General features: G+C 33.0%; 1 protein-coding gene across 1 annotated transcript in view; it reads left to right on the plus strand.

Moving 5' to 3' along the window:
• Positions 1 to 266: 266 nt before the first annotated feature.
• The window catches only part of LOC111613027 (transcriptional coactivator YAP1-like), a 128803-nt gene continuing 106852 nt past the window's right edge, over positions 267 to 22217 (plus strand). Inside the window, exons 1-2 of the mRNA XM_023354327.1 lie at positions 267 to 679; positions 1297 to 1924. Coding sequence (XP_023210095.1) covers positions 1461 to 1924 — 464 coding nt within the window. The 5' untranslated portion in view covers positions 267 to 679; positions 1297 to 1460. The remainder of the gene's footprint in view (positions 680 to 1296; positions 1925 to 22217) is intronic.

The raw sequence follows: 22217 nt of genomic DNA on the forward strand, positions 1-22217 counted from the left end.
TTTCTGTTTATAAATATGTACACCAGATTTGAGAGAATATTCACAGAGACTACCGAGCTTTACAGAATTTTCATTCTAAATGAAAACTGCGTGTAGAAAATCTACGTTCTCTACAATTTTATTCATTTTGAAATTTAATGTAACTTACAAGCATATTAAAATATAATCAAATCCGTTGATAAGTAAGTAAAATACATTCTTAATTCATTACAATTATTTTATTAATCATTAAATAACAGATTAACTAAAATTTTGAGATCTGGAAACATTTTTTTTACGTGGGAAATGTTTTTACTGTTTACAGACAGCAGCGAAATTGTTGGATATCCGTAATACAATCAACAACGAAAACACTAGGAAACAGTAGCACGGATTAACGTAATACAGTATATAAAATCGCCTGTCATATACGAAACAATTACGAGTGAGGCAACCGTCATCCGGTAATATGACCATAAACCTTAGCGAATAATTTGTACAAAATGATTTTTTTTTCATCGAATTTGACGCCGCGAAAGTCCGATACGGATATAAGTTGTAATGTTTCTAGATTGCGTATTGTTGGAACATAAAGAGTCGGATATCGATACGAATAAAGGATGTTTTCATTCTTGCGAGATGCATTAGCCAGAGGCTGAAATGTTAAAGAGGGGTTGCCTTAGTCGGGTCCCGCATCCAGGTAGGTCCATTATCTCCATTCTGATCACAAAACAAGCGAAGGTATTTACGAAGAAAACTGTCTGAAAGTATCTGACATCCTTTATCTAGCTTCGGATTGTTCTGTGTACCGAATGTCGATTTCCATTCGATCGCTTTCGGTGGTAATGGTTTGGGAGAGATCGATCTTTACTCGATACATCGGCTTTTCTGTCTCGATTTGTACGAGAACGTTATTGATAAGTTAGCCTTATAATGGACAATCGCTCGATTGTCATGCGTTTAACTTATTAAACGTAGTAAAGCCTACAGGCTATATCAATTCGAATTCGAGTAAGATGAGTGGGCGCGGTTGCGCGTCGGTGCCGAATCTCGTATTATTCAGTTTACTCGGTTTATCATTTTCGAGATTTTCACAATTCTTGTTTTTTTCCACGGTTTTAAGAGTTGTCGAGAAGTATCGAGGAGTTGAAAGGATTGTTGGCATCTATTAGTAACTATCCGCTCATTACAATCTTTAATATTACTGTTTTTCGATAATTATTAGAGTAATAATTAAATTTTAAGACGTAATGAATATAAATATACATAGATAAGATATAGTTTTGGAAAATTTATTTAGTTTTGTGTTACTTTCAGGGGGATTATTTGTCATGGCGGAGGCGTCGAAAGTCATTCGTACAAGTGTGACGTTCCGAGTTGGCACACGCTTCATTCGTCGTGAGACCTGTAAGGTGTAGGTCGTTGTGAGTGGTGTTTCTATACAACATCGAGACTCATTCACCGTCAATCTAAGTATCAAGATGTCCCAGCAGCGGGATGTCATCGAACAAAAAGGAAACCAGATCGTCCGCATCAACAGCGACAGCAAAACGGATCTGGACGATCTGTTCAAGGCGGTGATGCAGCCTAAAGACAGTCAAGTACCGCAGAGTGTACCCATGAGAATGCGCAATTTACCTCCGTCTTTCTTCAAACAGCCGGACAGGGGATCGAAATCGGCGTCTCACAGTAGAGAATCCAGCACGGATGCCACATATTCTGGACCTCCTCCCCCCACGCAACAACAGCAGCGAGGATTGACTATCAACCACCCCAGAGCCAACAGTTCTCCGGCCACTCTTCAGCAGACCTATACCGCCAACAGACAAACGACGTCGCCCACCCAGCACCTCAGACAGCAAAGTTTTGAGATTTCCGACGATGTCCCTCTCCCTTCTGGCTGGGAAATGGCGAAAACGCCTTCCGGACAACGATACTTCCTCAAGTAAGTACCAGCAGCGAATTCGAAAACTTAAGTCCTATGTAAATTACACGCGACAAAATCGTCTATTTCCTCTGATTGCATTAAAACGCAAACGGTACTCCCAGTAAAACATGTCAAAAGGTGGATGAGGGTCAAATTACTAGTTTGGCCCTAACCATGGCGACGTCTATACCATTCGGAAATCATGTTACCATCGCTCGTAACATTTATTATTTAAAGCAACTTCCACTTGCAGTTTAAGAAACATTCTCCTCTTATCAACTCGTTCCTGGTAACTTTTATACACTCGACTTTCTTCTACGTCACCTCTTTATCGAACTTTTTAACTTCGGATTTTCATATTTTTTTCGGATCCTCATCCAAATATTTGCTACTACTATAAAAACTACGCAGACGTAAATGACTTGCGGACGTTTTCTTAAAGTCTGGAAACATCGTAGAAACGTAATTTAAAAAATATATTAAACACGAAGAAACACTTTTTTAAATTGAAATTTAGTTCTTCCGAATGTAATAAAAGTTAAGGCGCTACTCTACAGAATGGCTTTCGGTTCATCTTCATAAATCCGATAAGGCTTCGACGTTAATGCAATTGTTGATAATTTATCTCGAATTCTGTAACACTATTACGACAAAGGGCTATAAACCGCCGTGACTTCATTTTATCATTAAAGGATGTTAGTTCTGATAAAAAAAAATTGTCCCGCACGCCGTATTTTTTCGTTTTTGTACTTCCTTTTTTACGACTTTAAATACGGTAATTTGTACGTTTATTCGACGGACCGAAATAATTAATGGTAATTAATTACTGATAGTAGAAACTCGTTGATTTATCGCAGGATCCCGCAAACTAATTTGCGCGACGTACGAAACGATCGTCGCATCGACGTCATCCCGGTAATAGCCTTTTATTTCCAAGCCCAGCAGGGATATACACCTGTTTGGCGTATGACTAGAGTTGTAAAGCATCATCCGAACGATTAAAGAATGACTCAAATGACGAAAAAAAAACCTTAGACGCGTCATCCAATCGGAAATGATAGTTGCAAAAAGTTTTTTATTTTTTGTTCTTTCGATATCCGTGCACTTCGAATTTCGACCGAGGAAAAATATATTTTGGGATTGTTATTTTCGTTCGTCGTATCCCGAAGCCGTGTGTAAGAAGTGTGCAAATTGCCCCTTGGCACCGGTTAGTGATAAGTAGGCTTTGTCAACATGGGGCGGGTTTTTCTTTTATTTTGTCAACAAGACGGTGCAGTTGAGGGCGGGCACCTCTCCGTCCACGTCCCGGATACGTCGACGGTATTTTGTTAAGGCGTCCGAATATATACCGGTCTCACCCCGAGGTAAATCACCGTCCGTTTGGTTCCTTTTTCTCTTTCCTTCTATTTTCGGCCGGTTGCACGTGCACGGCTCTTGGCAACGACTCGAGCCCGTCCCCAGGCAAACAACAATACTATCGAAACTGTTAATAAATCTCATTGGACGGGTTCCGTCGGCGTTACGTGACCGAAGCGAAAGTTTATAAAACAACACCTGCTGGCCCCACCGCCAGCTCTTCCCCGGGCTTTCGGGCACTACCTTCGACCTTTCGGTCCCCGCGGCTTCCATTGACCTCCTTCCTTTGTCTGGCTGCTTATCCCCCGCCCCGGCTCCGGCTCCCAGACCTTTCAAGGACTCCGGACCGTCGCATTACCCGCAGCGGTGGGGTAGCGTCGGAGGGGCAGATCCACGCCTTTTAGGCCTGGTGTTGATCGCCGACGCCGGGTTTACGATCGAAATCGGAGTCGGGCCGGGCGACGTCATTCGGCAAGTTTCCGATCGACTGAAGCTTTCTGCCTCTCTTCGCGCTCCGGCGTTACCTACCGCACGCGTTGCCACCTGCCGATCGGTCACCCGCGATATTTATGGCGGGCGATGATTTGTCCTATATTTCCGGGGGAAAGGAACGATTACGGGAAACTCGACCGGATCTGGGATTTTTTGGCACCGGCGAACCCGGCTGATGCGTCGGGCGGCAGTACCCGCCCCATCCGCGGTCCGACGCTTTAGGGTGCCAGAATCGTTGGGTCGACGGTGGTGGCCGTGACGTCATCGATTCGTGACGGAACTCGTATTCACGCTTGGCCACGTATTCGAACTTCTTTCCGAACCGGTCGTCGTGCCGAGTAATTACCGCCTTTCTATCCGGGCAGTCGCAGCGTCTTCCGAAGGACTCCCGAAGACCTACGGACCTCTTCCGTCTGCGGATCGGAGAAAGATCTCTTTTCTTCCCTCCGAATTTTCGATGTTTCGAAAAAGTCGCCACCCCCGGAGTTAAATTTAGCTTCCCGGTCGTCTCCGTTCTAGCGTTGGGTGTCCTACTTGGTGACACATCCATTGTACATTAGGCGAAACGACAGACATTGGCAACGTACAAGGCCGACTGGCGCCTTCTGGCTCGCTATCGCTCTATATATAAACGCTCCTGGTTACATCAGTCTGTACCGATTCACCTAGTACACGTGCAAACTTTTGTTCCGTGCGGAGAACTTGTTTTTGGTCGGGAAATCCCCCGCTTTCACCCGGTTGGGGAACCTTCCATTGTATGCTCTCTCCGTTCCTTCAAGGTTACCGCTTGGACGCCATTATCGACTTACTGTGTGGTCCCCGGATCCGGCTTTTCCTAGAAAGATCATTGTATTTGCCGAATTTTCTTGGCTTTCGGCCGAAAGGGAAAGCTCGGACGAGAATTGTGTTCCCCCCCCGCATTACCCACGGTCCGAGGCGTGGGAAGACGAAAAAGTAGCAGCTTTAACGGGGTACGGGGTGCGGAGGAGCCGGCATCCGGGATTTTACCTCGGTTATTTACGGTGGTTAGGTGGGCAAGACGACGCGACCCTGGATGTATTTTAAGCGGAATGGGTCCTTCCTGGCGTTAATGAAGTATCCGCGCTTCGGCCCGTTTTATTTTTAGTCTGGCGACTGTTTGTTGGTTACGGCTATATATAGAGGCGCAGATCGTCTCTCTACTCCGCTCTTCCACGTCCGGAAGTGGGCGTCGGATGAACGAAACGAGAAAAGTCAGACTCCTCCCTATCTCTTCGTCATCGACCCATCTACCCTTTCATTCATTCGGTTCTCCATTCATTTCCCCGTTCTTAGATCACACGGAAATAATTAGACCCGCTTGGAAGCCACGAATGGATAGGGAAGGGCTGTCTCCGTTTAGCTCCGAGTTACCACGTCCACCCTCCTTTTCGATTGGTGTGGAATGCGAATTCCGTCCGTTCCAGTTAGCTCGTCAACCCGATTGTCGGGGGATCCACCAATAACTGGAAGTCCAAGGTCACACAACCCACCGTCTAGACCGGGCATTCCTCTCCTCGCGCTTGTCTTCGCGCCGCGTCCCACTGCAATACAATTGCGCTGTTCATCGCCACTTTCTCTTTCGGCCCATTTTCGGGCTATCCGAGTGTTTGTACGTAAAGACGGCGCCCGAGGGTGAGAACGAGCGAAAAAAGAAAAAAAAAAAGCAGTCTTCAGACAGGATCGGCTTGGCCTAAAAGCGGGGCACTGACCCTGGATAGACCGAACCTCCTCATTGGTCGGTTCCGTTGCCTGGCAACACGACTTTACTCGCGCCGACACGCCGTTGTCGATTTGCTTTTGGTCACGTGCTTCGCGTCGGTCTTCCCTTCGTTCCACTTTCGCCGAAACTTTCTGATCGGCTGATCACGTGATTCGGCGGAGCGTCGATTGTCGATTTCCGCGCGTCGCTTCTCCAACGACTTCCTTCCCGGAATCTGTCGGAATCGGACATCCCGTTCCATCCCGCCCGACTTAATAATAATGGAGAAAGAATTTGCACTATTCCCGCTTTCCGTCGGAAAACGGTTTTGCGCGTCGTTACTCTTTCGACGGCGCGTATTGCGTTTCCAGTTTGGAACACATTCGGCGTATCGGGATCCAACTGGCGGTTGTTGCACTTCGTCGTGCCTCGAGAGTCGGTGGCGGAAACAATAGCGTCCTCCTCGACCTCTTGCGTCATTTGACACACTTAAGTTGTCACGATGTAACGTTCCGCGCGCTCGTCGCAGTCTTCTGGCGGCCGCGTTTGTTTATCTCTGTGCGAAAAGGGGGGAGGAAAGCGTCCGGTTACTCTGTTGTGCCTCTACCTGCCACAGGTTGCACGTGAGTCGGCAACACCTGCCGTGGAAAGCGCTCTACGCGATAACGTCACTTGAGCGTGGGAGGACGGCCGGAAGTTCCTTCCCATTTCCGGCCATTGCGGTTTCTGAGTCGGCCGCGACCGGGAGGGACCCGACCACACCCGGTTCGGATAACCGGCAGATAAGCAGTGTAAACTGTGTCTCTGGGCTATCCGGAAGTCCGTCGTTCCGAGAAACGCGCGGGTGGGGTCCAAGCGTTTTTTCCCTTCCCGTTTCGGGCCTCGTTCGACCCGACCCCGGGTGCCAATCGAACGACGGTACCGAACACAGGAGACAATGGTTAACCGAACATAAAAGAATTCTAAGAATAGAAGGGGAACACTCGGTTCGTGCGACGACGTCGGCAGCGGCCGACAATTCTCGTCTACCTGTTTTGTTCCCGTGAACCCTTCCGGATGACGTCACGGCAAAGTACGACTGGAAAGACGACGTCGGTCGATCTTCCAGCCTTTTTTTTTATTGTAATTTAGTTGATGTCGGCGATGATGGCCCGTAACGACACAGAGATAGGTTTTTGGCACAGTGTTACTCGCCGAGAGACCGGACCCGACGAGTTTTCGGTGCGGTGGGACGGTCTGGGGAAATAAAATTTCACCCCGGATGTTCTCCTTGACTACGTCCTTGTAGCTGCAGCGGTGCGTGATGCGTGTCCGCAGCCGTACACACAAAAAAACACCGCTACCGTTCATACGAAGATTTGAAACTTTGAAATGATGTAATAAATGGAGTGGTGTTAGCCGATTCGATGTAAATATTCTAATATGGACGACGAAGGAAAACTCGGAGGCCGCGCGTGGTATTGTACCAAGTGGTGGCAGTCTCCTGGCGGTGACGTCACGGGCGGTCCTCGCGCGGGCCTGAGGCTATATATAGTCGCTGCCTGACCTTTACTCTAGTACTTTTTCTGGGAAACGTCTCCGTCTTTCGTAGTCTTATTTACGTTGTCGAAATTGGTCGGTTCTGTAATCGCCGTTCCCCCTTTCTCTGTTTTCGTCAGATATGAAACGGAACGTGACTAAACGCCATCGACGATCGTTACTGGCAGATGTTAAATGTGGCCGATTCAATAATTCCCAATGACACGTCGCCATTGATTAGACGGGGAAAATACTCTTGTGTTTATAAACAAAAATGCTCTGTCTTTACATTAAAGTACTGTACATAAAACTTCCTTCTCATTCGTTCTTGTCTGTTTTTCTTCGATCCGATAAAATTTAGTACTTAAGTGAATTTTTAATTGGGAAATTAGTAAACACTTCGCTGATAACTGTGAAGAAAACCTGTTTGCTTTACTGTTAACATCTGATTAAACTTCTCCTGATTATGCCCTGAATTTTAAGTACTGTAAAAAGTCAGTCTCTACAAGTCTAGAGTTGAGGAAAAATATTGTGTGACTTAATCTTTGTTTTCTCTAGTTTTTAATTATTTTATTTTCCTTGTATTAACATTTGAAGTGACTAAAAGTATTTATGTTTTTCTTTTTAATTGCAATAAATAAATACAAAAGTTTGCAATTTGATAAAAACTAGATTGATAAATTTATTATTACAATAATTCTGTTTTGTTTAAAATTTTTAGAAAATATGTTATGTACAGTATATAAAACAGCATATTATAGAAATAGATTGCAAACTCCTTGTACTGAATAGTTCTTATTGACTAAAAATTGATCAGAAATCAGTATATATTTTGAAACAGCTGCTAGGTAGCTTGATACTGTGAAAAGTTGTTTTTAAATTAATTGAATGAATTAGAATTATTAATTTGATAAACTTGTTTATGGTATAAAATTTGCATATATAAATTTCAGTAAAATTTTTGGCTTATAAAAAAGGTTTTAGCAATAATTGTATTAGTGTACATTACAGAATTTTTTAAACTTTAAAAGTTCAAAAATTCACATAATTGGCAGTAAAAATAATCCAAGATATTATTATGATAATTAGTGTGTGAAATATATACAAATTATTATTATTTTTTAAAATAAATTTGCATTATGTATATTTAGTACCACATAATGTGAGTGAACTATTTGAAATTTAGTTTTAAAAATATGGCTTCTGTTTACAATATTTTATTTGAAATATTTATTTTTATCATTAATAATTGGTAAACATAAAAGTGTTTACTGAAAGCTTTCCTGAAATGTTTTTAATATGGTTCAGTACTTTTACTTCAAAATTTAATTTGTTTACAAAAATAAATTTAATTTGTAATATCATTCTCTGCAGTAATTTATTTTATATAAATTAAAATATGTACATAATTTTATGAATGAAATATTTAGAAAGCAATGTCTTAAAAAACATACAAAAGTGATCACAAGCATCATATTTTTTAAACATGATGAAACATTGTGATGATTGTGAGAATTAATATTTGGTTTGCAGGAAAACTAACTGAGAAATAGGATCTTGAAAGTTTAATAAAGGTTTAAGAGGTCAAGGAATTTTGAACTAAGTTTGATTAACTTTAATTATGACAATTTAATCAGATTAAAATGTTCTTATATAGTATTTTGAAGCATTTCTTGTTATCAAATAAAATAGTGGCAATAAATGAATACATATAAATGCTATATAAATAACCAGACATTTAAATACTACTTAATTAAATTATTGTAAACGTTAAGTGATTGATGTGTATTTAATTTCCTGTTAATTTTGTGTTTTTAGATTTTTATTTTATGAATTTAGAGTACTGTAGGATTGGATTTTATTTAATTTTTTTTGTATGATTTAATCATATAAAAACCCAAAATTCAAAATTATTGGAGCACAATAGTAAGAAAGTTACTGTTTGTCTTCTCCAATACTTAAAGCAGAATTTTAGATTTTATCAGTGAAAAGAGTGGAATTTACTCATTGTATTTCTTATGTGATATTAATTATCTTCAGATGTTAAAAAATTGTTGCTAATTTTATGTGTCTATTTTATTGAATATTTAAAATACTATTTGTAAGTGATGATAAAAATGATGATAAATTACAATATAGCAAAAATAAATTTTGTCATTTATAAAATTATAAAATATTTTTTTTGTAATTACTTTCAATGCTTTTATTATTTTTAATAAATAATAAAATTTTTGTTTTAGAATTTTAAGTTTAATTGAAATCTAGGTAATATGAAAATAAATATGAAATTATGCATTTTATTATTGTGTGCTTTTTTTCAAATTCACAAGGTACTGAATTAGTTATTAAAAATTCATTAAAATAGTAACTGTGGGGGAAATACAGCAGAGAACTTTTCAAACCTTATAAACAAAATGAACACAGAATTCATAGAAAACTTTTTATGAATTTGAAGAAGCTTGAGTAGAAAGCATGAGCATATTTTAAGACAAATGATCTGTATCATATTTTCTTTCCTTTTGTTTTCTCCCAACTGAGTGATCCTTCTGACTAAACAAAAGTATTACAAAAACAGAGAGACATTTCACAGACTCCCCACTCCAAGAATCTCAGATTTTATAAACTTGCAGTGAGCACAAGAGTTGTATTGGTCTTCTGATGCAATGTTGTCTTTAATATGCAGGAGTGGATTTTATTGTCTTGCCCTGTGTTAATTTCAGCAATTCCTTCCATTTTCTATTGTTGTCTAGGTTTGGTTTCATTTACTATTAATTAATACAGTGTTGCCATCTTGAATCTGGGATCCTTGTCTCTGTTGTTGCACTTTTTGAAAGCTTCTCAAATCCAATAAGTATTCTTTTTTCCATCTATTTTTGAAACATTTAATGACTGTCTTTATGGTTTGTCACATTTTTTTCATATTTTTATCATTGGCTTTTTTGTCTCCTGTTGTTTCAGTTCAGGCAGTTTAGTCTATGGTCAATGAGGAAATGATTTGGTGTCAGTGTTGTTCATAATAGTATGGTTAATGGTTGAGAATTTATTGTAATTGTGATTTTTGTAGAATAGTATAGAGTTCCCCACTTTATTTTACACTTGCCTAATGTTTTCTTTAATAAGCATCATTTTGCTGTTTGAATTAGTCTCTCACCATGTTTCATGCAGTTGCATCTCATAACTTAGTGTTTTGCAAACATAATTTCTATGATTGCTGCTGTCTAACAAACAATGTGTAAGTCTATACTTTCTATCAGTTCCAATAACCAAACTTTTTGTTTGTAAGTAGATGTTTTGTGTTTGCAGTTTTAGTTGCATCATTGTTACTGTATTTGCAGTTTTCAGATTCTCTTTCTGTATGAAATGTGTAGTGATCTGAGCACTTGATTCATTGTTTGCTGTTAGCAGCTGCAGACAAATAGTGACATGATGAGAACCTTTGCAATGCCATCCAATAATACTGTAATGAGATTTCAAAACCATGTATTACTCTGGTGTTTTTTCTTTAAGCACAAAAAGCATTGCTTGTTATCTTGGACTGTCTTCTTTCTTTCATCAAGGGTTTTTATGCCATGGCATTGCCGTGCTCAGTATTCTTCTTTATACAATATACAATAAGGTTGTGGTTTATTTGCCATATTCTTTTGGTGTGGTTGTTAATTTTGTTAGTAGTCTTAAAACATGTAGATTATCAATAGTAGACTATGGATCCTGATTTTTGTCTGGGGTGACAGTTCATTGATGTCTGTTGTATGTTCTCTGCTCTTAATCTTGGTGTTCAAGAATTTCATCAACACTTTCAAATTAGTACAATTTGATTTAGGAGTAACATAAGTCCACTGTAAATCTATATCTTCTGGAAGTAAAAATAACAAAATGTGTGTGAGAATAATGCCATAACCACTCAGTTTCACTCCCAGAACCTCCAAGCTCCAAATGTACTATTGGCTATGTACTATTGGAAATGTACTATGCATTTCTTGTCTTGTGGAGTTGGTGGCTGTGATCATAATTTCAAAGTGCTGTTGCATGATTTGAAATGAGTATTTGTTGTCATCAAATCATTATAATTTCTTCTTTTTTTTTTTTAGCTCTATCATAGCTGATTTTGACAACTCATGTCTGTAGTGCATGTTAGAGCTGATTCCTTCAATAATGTAGGCATGTATACAAACTTATCAATAGTAGTCATCAAAGGATTGTCACCCACAGGATTCTTAAACTGCTCCCATAATCTTCTCCAGTGATTTAAATTTCTTTCAAATTCTGATGTTTGTAATTGTGGCACCTTTAGTTTACAATAAAATGAAGCCTTTGTGGAACCATCTATGACATGAGAAATGTATTAGTGATGCCATTTATAGATGGTGAAAGTGATGTATTTATCAGTTTTAAGTATCCACTGTTTTCTATCATTGTTGTACTTCTCACAAATTTTATATTTAGTATCTAGTTCTAACTTTGTCAGAACGTTATCTATTTTTTCATCAATGTCTGTGAGATACCTTAATTCCTCTGTTAATCTTTGATTAGCTAGTTGAATCTCTTCAACATCTTTGTAATTGGCTTTCTTCTAGATACAACATGCTTATTTTTAAACTTAATTTTGACATTGTGATAGTATAACTGATGCCTGACACTCATGCAAATCCATTAATGGCAACCATATATGTGGTGTGGAGACTAATGTTAATTTACCAGTTTCACTTTTCTTGCTTGTAGTCAGTTTTGTTCTCTTTCAGTATCAAGTGATCAACTGTATACTTCTTAGATTCTCCTTATTTTCAGTTCTTGGTTGAGTTCTGACATCAAATTTATTAAGAAATCATGAGTGTGTTTTAAGATAAACAATCTATGCAACATTTTCTTTCTCTATTCTCCCTTGCTTTTCTCCCAACTGAGGGCAACCTCTCTGGCTGAACAAAAGTATTACAAAACCAGAAATGTTTCCCAACAGTTATGATTAGCCTCTGATGTTTTCCTGTTTTTAAATGTGTAAAATGCTGTTATTACAGTTACTTTTCTAAATACATGTATATGCCAAAATATTTTTTGCACAGCAGTATTTATAAACTGTAAATGTAAAATTTTCAAATGAATTTTGATTATATGTAATTATTTTACATCAAAGATAGCATTAATAAACTCCCTCTTATATATTTTTGTTATATTTCAATCAAATATTGTTAGGAACTTATAAAAACAGGATTATGAAGTATTCTAAAATTTTGCACTAAGTGTTAATAAGAAAGCAAATTAAATAAATAATTTATATTAATTAAGGTAAAAATTCTTAAATTAAGGTTACTTATTTGGTAACAAAAATAGCATATTGATAAATTTAAATGTATTGCTGCTAGGCAATACATTTAAATTGTTATATATGTTTATTATACAATTGAATATATTTTTGATTCAAATTATTACATTATTCTTGTGCTGGATTATTTTGACTATAAATATAAAAACTTATTTAACCATTTACGTTAGCTTTTATAGATACTGTAATTATAATAGTAAATTTAGTTACTTAAATGCACATTCTGTGATTTTTAAGTTGACTTCTCATTGTTAAACTGGATCCAAGTCCCCTTTTCACTCATTTATCAAGATATTGTATGAGTTTGCATATTTTTTTTTTTTTTTTAATAAAGTCAAACTTTAGTTTTATAACCTCAATCAAATTTGCATATATACAGATTTTCCAGAGGTTATCTTTTAGAATGCTAGAAATTATATAATATATATTGTCTCTTGATGGCAACATAACTCTTAATACATATAATTTTGAAACCACCTATAGATAGATAAACAGTAGACTGAGGTAAGGGTTCAACAACACAATATCTTCTGTGCCATAACAAATATATAATTAGCTAAACAAGTAGNTTATATATATATAGCTTATATATTAATAATATATTTTTATGAGTTAATAGAGTTTTATATGAGGGCTTTAAAATATGAAACTATAAGCATTACTTTTTGGAAATTTTTTTATGTATCTTGGAAAGAGTAAGTTGTAAATTAAAAAATTTCAAGAGTTTCAATTACTGTATATTTTTGTATTTATAGTGACAAACAAGTAACCTTAATTTAAGAATTTTTACCTTAATTAATATAAATTATTTATTTAATTTGCTTTCTTATTAACACTTAGTGCAAAATTTTAGAATACTTCATAATCCTGTTTTTATAAGTTCCTAACAATATTTGATTGAAATATAACAAAAATATATAAGAGGGAGTTTATTAATGCTATCTTTGATGTAAAATAATTACATATAATCAAAATTCATTTGAAAATTTTACATTTACAGTTTATAAATACTGCTGTGCAAAAAATATTTTAGCATACACATGTATTTAGAAAAAATTAAGAGTTTTAAATATTTATTAATGCAATAATTTTGTAATTTAAACACATGTATTTTTTTCAATCCAATAGATGAAATTCCATCTATAACTTTATGGTTATTCTAGTGAGAAAAAAAGACAAAAATAAAAGATTGTTATGCTTTTAATTATATTAAATTATATTCCAATTTCTAAATTTATTATGTAAGCTATTTATTTTACGTATTCAATAGTGGTGTAATATATAATTCAGTGATTAACATATATAAATGAAACCATTTGTACAAAAATTATGGTTTAAACTTTTTTAATAAAAATATCTAGATTAATTTCTGATCTACCATCTAGCATTTATTCTTTCTGCTGTTAAAATAAATAAATTAACATTGGCTTTATAGATATATTTGAAAAAACTTGCATTCTTTTAATCTGAAAAATATAAAGTAATCGTTATGGTGACTTTGAAGACAATGTTACACAACTAAGGAGTGAATATGCATTTATTGTTGTTTGAAGAATCATACTGAGAAAAAATATATATGTATAAGCTGTGATTATTTGAATTATATATAATGAAAATGAATATAAAATAAGGTTGCTGGTATTTTTATATTTAATATACTTGATGTAAGAATTCTGAAGTACTGTTTTATTGTTGTAAACAGGAAAAAAATAAAAAAAATAATGACTGTACAATGACAAAAAGGATAAGACAGATGTCATCATGTCAACACTAACATTAGAAAGATATCATTACATTTTTTCTGAACTCCAGTTTCCTCTCAGTGTTGGTTAAAAATATAGTATAACTATTTCCTAAGAGCATAAAATATAAACTAAAGCTATCAATGTTAAGCAGTTTTGAAAATTTAAGAAAACTAACAATGTAATAAAATCACATTTTAAGATATTTTAATATTCGTATAAATTTAGTTATATTGGAATATTAATTTAATGTTTCATTTTTAATTTTGAAGAAGAAAAAGTTAAAATTATGTTGTTTTTTAAGGTAGAAAATAGAATAGAATTGTTATAATAATAAACAAAGTTCTCTATTTGTAAATTATAAATATTAACTATGGTTTGTGGTTAATTTATAAACTTTGAAGTATTTGAAGAAATTTATTATAATTTTGTAGAGATTATAAGTGTGAGTAACGATAATTTTAATCCTCAATTTTCTAACCAAGAGTTTTATGGTCATTGACCTTAAGGATGTTGAGATAGAATGCAACATACAATTTCTTACAATGTTATGGCTTTTACATTAGAAAATTAAGAGTTAGATAATGGCTTGTAAAAGATATGAAAATTTATAAGTTTTGATAGTTATTAAATTAGAAAGTATACTAAGGTATTAAAAGCCATAAAACTTTAATTTAGGCATTTATGTAGGAAGGCAAGAATATTTATATAATGGTATATGAATTATTTGAGATTATATATGACCAAAATAAATTAGTAAGATTTAAGCAGGTGGAATAGCCATGAAATAATATTAAAGTTATAGAATGAATTGATTTAGACGATGGATGAGCATTGATAAAAATCAAGAAATTATATTTAAATATTAAAATGATGAGAATAGTATTGATTAAATTTAATATCTTTAGCTTGTTTTATTATAATTAATGATGAAACAGAATAAATGTTAATAATTATTGGTTATGGAATGTTTAAATATCAATTTATGTATATATATATATTTATGTTAGACTGTTCCTAAATCTATATATACACATACTAATGTTTGTGAATAGATCCAAAATAATTTATATTGTTAATTTTAAAAAATTTTGAATGGCAGCTAATTGCAAAATTTTTAAAAATGACAATTTATATTTGTGTAAATTAACCATTATAAAAATAATTGTTTTAATTATTTGTTATTTCATTGTTAAAAGATTTTGTGTATCTGTATATTTTGATCTTATGAATCTTTTTAATTATGAGGATGATAAGCACAAATTGTTGCTTGCAACTTGCTCATCCCTAACACTATCTTATGTGAAATTTTGACTAGAGTTCAATTTTTCAATCTGATGCTTACTTTAATCATTTTCCTGATTATCTGAAGTTATCTTAGGGAATTATTTCCACTAGTGTTAATTACATTTAATATTTTTTTATTATTAATTATAGTAGATTTCTGAATATTTTTAATATTTACTTTCAATTCTTTTTAGATGAGCACAAGTTAGTGATGAAAAGCATAAATTTAAAATAAACTTCATGAACATTTTTAATATATTTATTCAAAAATGAATAAATTTTGATAATTTGCAAGAATTATTAATATTATTATCCATTATTAGTAATAAATGCTAAAATTATTGTGATTGATTTATTTATGAAAGACTTTTATCAAGAATTTTTTTAGCTAATTATAGATAAAATGTTTTTTAAATTAAATTATTAAACATAACTGTTTTATATGCAAATATAAGAATAAAATTTCAATAAATTTGAAAAATAAAAGAATATCAGCTATCAGAAAGATTATTTTACAAATTACATATATCTGCAAATTATGTATGTTTATGTTTTTTTATTGTTTCCAAATAAATATTTATTAAATCTATTAATTATAAATATATAAATAAAATATTTTTAACATATATAAAAGAAAACATGTTTTAAATGTTATGATTTATTGATACAACATGTGCTGTAATTTGTTTTATTATAGAATTGAATTAGATCATATTAATTTATAGAATTTGAAAAACTAGTTACACAGTTTCATTGAATTTATGATTAAATTGTGCTTTAAAAAGAAAGAAAGAAAAATCATCTTTTGTCAGAAAAAATGCTTTCCTTTTCCTAATTTCATTTAGTTATAATTTTTTATAAATAATATATCCTTAACAAAGTAATCAACCAGATTATTCATCCATTGCTTTATAATGTATTAAAGAAATAACAATATAGTTCAAGTTCACGAACTAGATAGATAATTTAATTATTTGAAAACATTTTTAACTAGCAGGAAAGATAATTTCTAAGCCTCTTGATCATTATTTTATTTTCTCCAGAGATCATACATTTCTGTTTTTACCATATTTCTTTTTTAAAATCATGTAAATTTTTTGAATTAAATGTTAAAAAAAAACATATGAATGTTTTTCATTAAAATGTTTTATAATTTTATTATATTTGTATTAAGATTGTCAAAAATTTCTTAAATTTGAATTTTCTAACTTTTGTTTATGTACAATTCAAAATTTAAAATATTAACTTGAAACTGAATGTATAAGAGAGAGATTCTGTTTAATAAGTTTGCTTATAAATTATAATGCGTTTATGTATTTCATTTAATAAGATGCTTCATGATGATTTATTAATAGGAATAGAAGTTGCTGTCACCTTTTTTTTATGTATTCGAAATTACTTTTTCTTTTGACTCAAGTATTTCTCTTAACATACATATTGGATAATTAGCAAATGTTTGAATTTTTAGAAGTATTGTAATTTATAAGAATACAGTATAAAGAAATATTTGCAAAAAAAAAAAAACTGAATTGTTCAATTATAAAGGGCCTAGTTAAAAATGCAATGAGTAATAATCTAATAGTTGAAATTGATTTAAGAACATGTATGAAATAACAGAATTATATACTATAATAATACATAATTGTATTGTATACTGTACATAATAAATTAAAATGGAAGATTATTACTGTTTTGTTATCATACTTCATAGCAATCATAGAAAACATGGAATTTTTATGGATTTGGTAAATAGGAGAATTTCATGAAATTTATATGTAAATTGCTTTCTCATGTTAATGTTATATGCTTTTATCCCAAGTAATTGATTTAATGAGTGTGCAAAGGTTCATTTGTATCTAATATGTAGACATTTTTTCAAGCATCTAACTTCATCAGTTTCTGAACTTAAAACTTCATCACTCAGTTTTGATGCACTCAGAAACTGAGTGCTCATTTTCTAAATGGATTAGTTAATTCAGAGTGCTCAGTGACCATTCTTAAAAAATTCCTGGCTTACAGAGGTTATATACAGTGGTACCTCAGAATACGAAATTAATCTGTTCCAAAACTGAGATCATATCATGAAAATGTCGTAAGGTGAGTCATTTTTCCCCATACGATTACATGTAAAACCAAATAATTCGTTCCAACACGGAAAACACACTCAAATTAAAGCTAAGTTGTACATTAAAAAAAATAACTATAGTAAGGAAAACACTGAAAAATGCATTTTGTAGTTGTAAATGTATAAATAACCATAATAGAATAATAATTCATAAAAAAAATGTAGTTTTATTTGCACTTTACCTTTGAGGATAGATGACGGTGGAAGTGTAAACTGGTGGCGGAAGAGAGGGAGAAGTGAAATGATACTGAAACTTAACTTACATAACATAATGTAACAATAACTTAAAAATAACTTAGAAAAGATTAACAAAAAATTAGTGTTGTTATATATATATACTATTTTTTAATATTTATTCATGCTTTTTGCTTTCTTTCCTTCACTTCCACCAGCACTTTCACTGGATAGAGGTCGCTTGGTAAAATATCTATCCAAAGAAGTTTGGATTTGCCTACTTTTTAAAATGTTTCTAAAATGACTTAGGCAAATGTCATTACTCCGAGCAGCAATACGACCAGTGTGAACCTTTTCAGGATGTTTCTTTTCAATAAAATCAGTCACTTTCTAATAATACCTCAAGATTTCCTTTATCGAGTGAGATCCTTCCATGACGAAGCAAACACGCGGACTGAGACCAATGAACAGAAGTGAATAAAAAATGGCGCTGCGAACTAATGTGTCGTCGTATGGTGAGTTTTTGTTCGTACCAATGGAGCAAAAATATGTTCAAATTTCATGTCGTATCCTGAAAATTTTGTATGCTGGTGCGTTCGTATCCTGAGGTGCCACTGTACCTTGTATTTTTGATGATATGCTGTTGTAGATGAGCACATGCATACTACTATGTAAATTTAATTGAGATTAAATAGAAGTTAATATTATAGACTTTTATCCATCAATTGTATATTTCTCATTATTGTCAAGTAGGTGTACTTTCTGTTGATTACCTGAGAGATAGGGTTTTACTGTCTTTGTCCTGTAGGTCTGGTACTTGCACACAATTAATAAATATTTGACTGGACTGTAAATGGTTTATGGACCCTAATGGCAAGAATCAATAGTGAGACAGTTGACCACTGTAGGTGATCAATTGTCTCACTATTGATTCTTGCCATTAGGGTCCATAAACCATTTACAGTCCAGTCAAATATTTATTAATTGTGTGAAAATACCAGATCAAGACTTCAGCATTACTCATAGTGTAAATAAGTACATTGGACCCAATTGATAAGTATTTGACTGAATCCTGAATAGAACATGACCAGATAATGAGTGGCTTGGTAGTATGGATTGGAGATTGAACCTAAAGTTACTCAAAGGCTATTTCTAAATTAATGATGATATTTGATTGATATGGCCTGAGTTAAGCATTGTATCAAATTTGGCTTTGTGACATCATCATCACATGATTTGTGTGAGGTAGCAATTTACTTTTGTTGTCAACTGTACAAAGAATTTGATATTATCACTATGATATGAACTTAATAATTTTGCCATAAGTACAGAACAAGCTTTAAATGTAACAATGTTTATGGAAATTTTTGATGATAACATGGAAATTTACAATGACAAATTGCTATGAATTCTGGTTGTGTATCATTTATTTCAACAATGAATTGATATTGAAGAATGTACTGATAGGCAATTCAGTGGACTTCATTTTCATTGCATAATTTAAGTATGTTATACATACATATATAAATTATAAGTATCTATGTTAAAAACCAGAAGTGGGCAACCTATGGCTTGCATTAATATTTTGTGTGGCCCACATTGCACAAAATACTAATAAATATATCAATTTCCAAAATTAAGAAAGTATGCAGCAAAAATCTTAATGTTATTTTATACAACTTAGTAAAAATTTAGTAAGAAGTAAAACAAGAAATTGGCTAATAGACTCTTATCAAAACTAATTTAAAACTAGTAGTGACTAATATTTAACCAAATATTTTGGTTATATTATGTTCACATCAGTGACAGAAGTCAAATTAAGTATACTTATGTTAATTTATAATCATGTTAATAAATAATTGTGATTTACTTAATTTCATTTTCTTTTTTCTCTTGTGTGCAGCCCATATCAGTTCAAAAGTTTTAAATGTGGTCCTTAGAAAAAGGTTGCCCATCCCTGTTATAAACTAATGTTTTGACACAGAAGTTTAGTATATATAGCAAAATATTTATGTTTGTATTTAAATGAAGATATCTTCATGCAGTTATAAATAGTGGAAATTTCAAAATTTTTTAGAAATATTGTTCCTAATGGCATTCTAACATATACACACATACTTTACAAACTCATTGTATTGATATGTAAAGTATTTTTACACTATTCAATGTAGTTGCACCACTTCTTATAACTTGAAATTAATTTTCCACAATATGTGATGGCAAATTTCTTCAAATTGAAGAATTGATAGATGCTTAGTATCATCAATTTGTACACTGTTTTCCATCAAAAATTTTATACTTATTTATACATCTTCCCAGGCATTTAACTAGCTATATCTTCATGATATAGGTAGTTAAATGCAGAAAATTTTTGAAAAGGCTGCATCCACATTTTAAGTAATCTAAACATTCATACAGTGCTTTTTATATTGCACTGAAACTCTTGCACCTCATATTTGTAGCCATCATTATTTTACATTTGCTGTACTTCACTTTGAGTGGTATGAAATTGGTATTCTTTCCTTCTTGAAGGAGATCTTATAGGATAAAAGGATTTTTATTACCCTACTAAGGAAGTTAGATTTCTTTTCTAATTTGCTAATGTCAGTATGAAGTACAGTAATTAGGGACTGAAGATGCCATTAGTAAATTTCACTTATCCTCAAAACTATTTTAGTACAGCTGGTGGATTTGTTCTGTGAAAGAAAGAATATCTTGAGAGCTAGAAACATTTGTAGAAGTCTTTGAATAGCTAGAAATATAATGTATAAAGAAGAAAGTTTGTTAGTTTGTTCTTTATATATTTTGACTTGATTTGAGGGAATGCAATGAAACATTTTAAGGATCATCCTCTTATCCAGGAGGGGTCAATGACTACTTTTGATGAAAGTAACTTCCATCCTCTGCTTGCAACAGGTTTCCTTTCTATCTGACCAGTGGGATGTGGCATTCAAATAAGAAAATTACTTAATACAAAGTTACCAGTGAACACAGTGTTTTTAGGGGTTTTCAAGGGTACTGAGTTTAAATACAGTAGAACCTCGATTATCTGGACTAATTGGGGATGAAGGTAGTCCGGATACGAAAAAATTTGGATAATCGAAACAAATACTTTAATTTGTCTTTTAATGATAATACAATACGTTTTATTTTCGATGACATATTGTTAATATTAAAAATAAATACTGTATTTAAATTGTGATCAAATTTTCAAGAAACAATTGTTTGTATTTAATTTGGACTACTACTGATCAGCGCTAACAGACTACCTATTGTTTGAAAGTTCCTCTGGTGGCGCAAGAAGACGGATTTTATAAAATAAAAAGCAGTTGAAACTGCATTTTTATGAATAAAAATTTGACAAACTATCATTTTATGATGAGTAAAATTTTTTCGTCGCATTTGTGGCTTTTAAGTAATGCATAAATCTTCGAGGCGCGAGGCATAGGCAGTGGCCCACATCGTCCATGCCTTACGCTGCCCTTGGTCATAGAAATGATGTAATTTGAATATAAATTATTTATAAATACATATGTCAAGTTATTCGGCAAAAGTGCAAATCAGCAAATTTGTAAAATTTTTTATTTTGAACAATCCGGATAATCGAAAATCTGGATAATAGAGGTCCAGATAATCGAGCTTCTACTGTATTTTGTCCATTTTTCACAAAATTTGATTGGTTAGTTGATTACCACTTCATATTCAGCTGTAAATGGTATGTCAGAGTTAACATTTGAAAAATTTGATGTCTTAAATTATCTTTTTATGAAGGCAGAAGTCAATGACTATTTTCTGTTGAAAAAATCAATTTGTCTACCTGACCAATGAAATTGCATCATTCCATACCATCTGTATTACATTTTTAGCAACAAAACATGTACTTGGAGGGTTTCCAAGTTGCTGAGTGTGAATCTGTGGTCCATTTGCCTCAAAATCTGATTGTTAATTTGTTTTTATTTTTGTTACATGAATTTAAATAAGATCAATTTGTCTTTTTTTTTTTTTGAAGTATATTTTTGTCATTTTTATTCTATTTTGTTATGTTTTCTTATTTCTTATTATAATTTATTTAACACTTTTTGATAAACATTATAATGGTAGGCTAAAATAACCAAACTCATAATATGATTTTCATTTTAATGTTTGTTGTTCCTACTTTTTGCCTCAGCAGTACCAGACATATCTATTAGTAAAAAATAAAGACAATCAGTATGCTTTGATATAGTTAAGGTGTTGATGTTTTCTATCAACAAGCTTGCAGAACTATTTTAGGGATTCAACATAGACAGTGTAAATTGAAAAATAATTATAAATCTTCACTATCAAAGGTTGCAAGTCAATGGATATAAAAATCTGTGATTTATAATTTTTATTTTGTTTGTGATATTTTTATAGTATGTAGTCCTGTATTCTGAAGATGGAATATGTTGTATTTGTGATCTATAAGATTTGAATAATTATTTGTATAATTATGAAGAATTATTGAAGAATGTATAAGTAAATAATTTTTCAATATGTTTGTTATATGAGTTCTTTATTAAGTCTGATCTTTTGAATTATTATTATTTATATATATATAT

Source organism: Centruroides sculpturatus, unplaced genomic scaffold (assembly GCF_000671375.1).
Source record: "Centruroides sculpturatus isolate CEXI.00-Female unplaced genomic scaffold, Cexi_2.0 scaffold310, whole genome shotgun sequence".
Lineage (NCBI taxonomy): Eukaryota > Metazoa > Arthropoda > Arachnida > Scorpiones > Buthidae > Centruroides > Centruroides sculpturatus.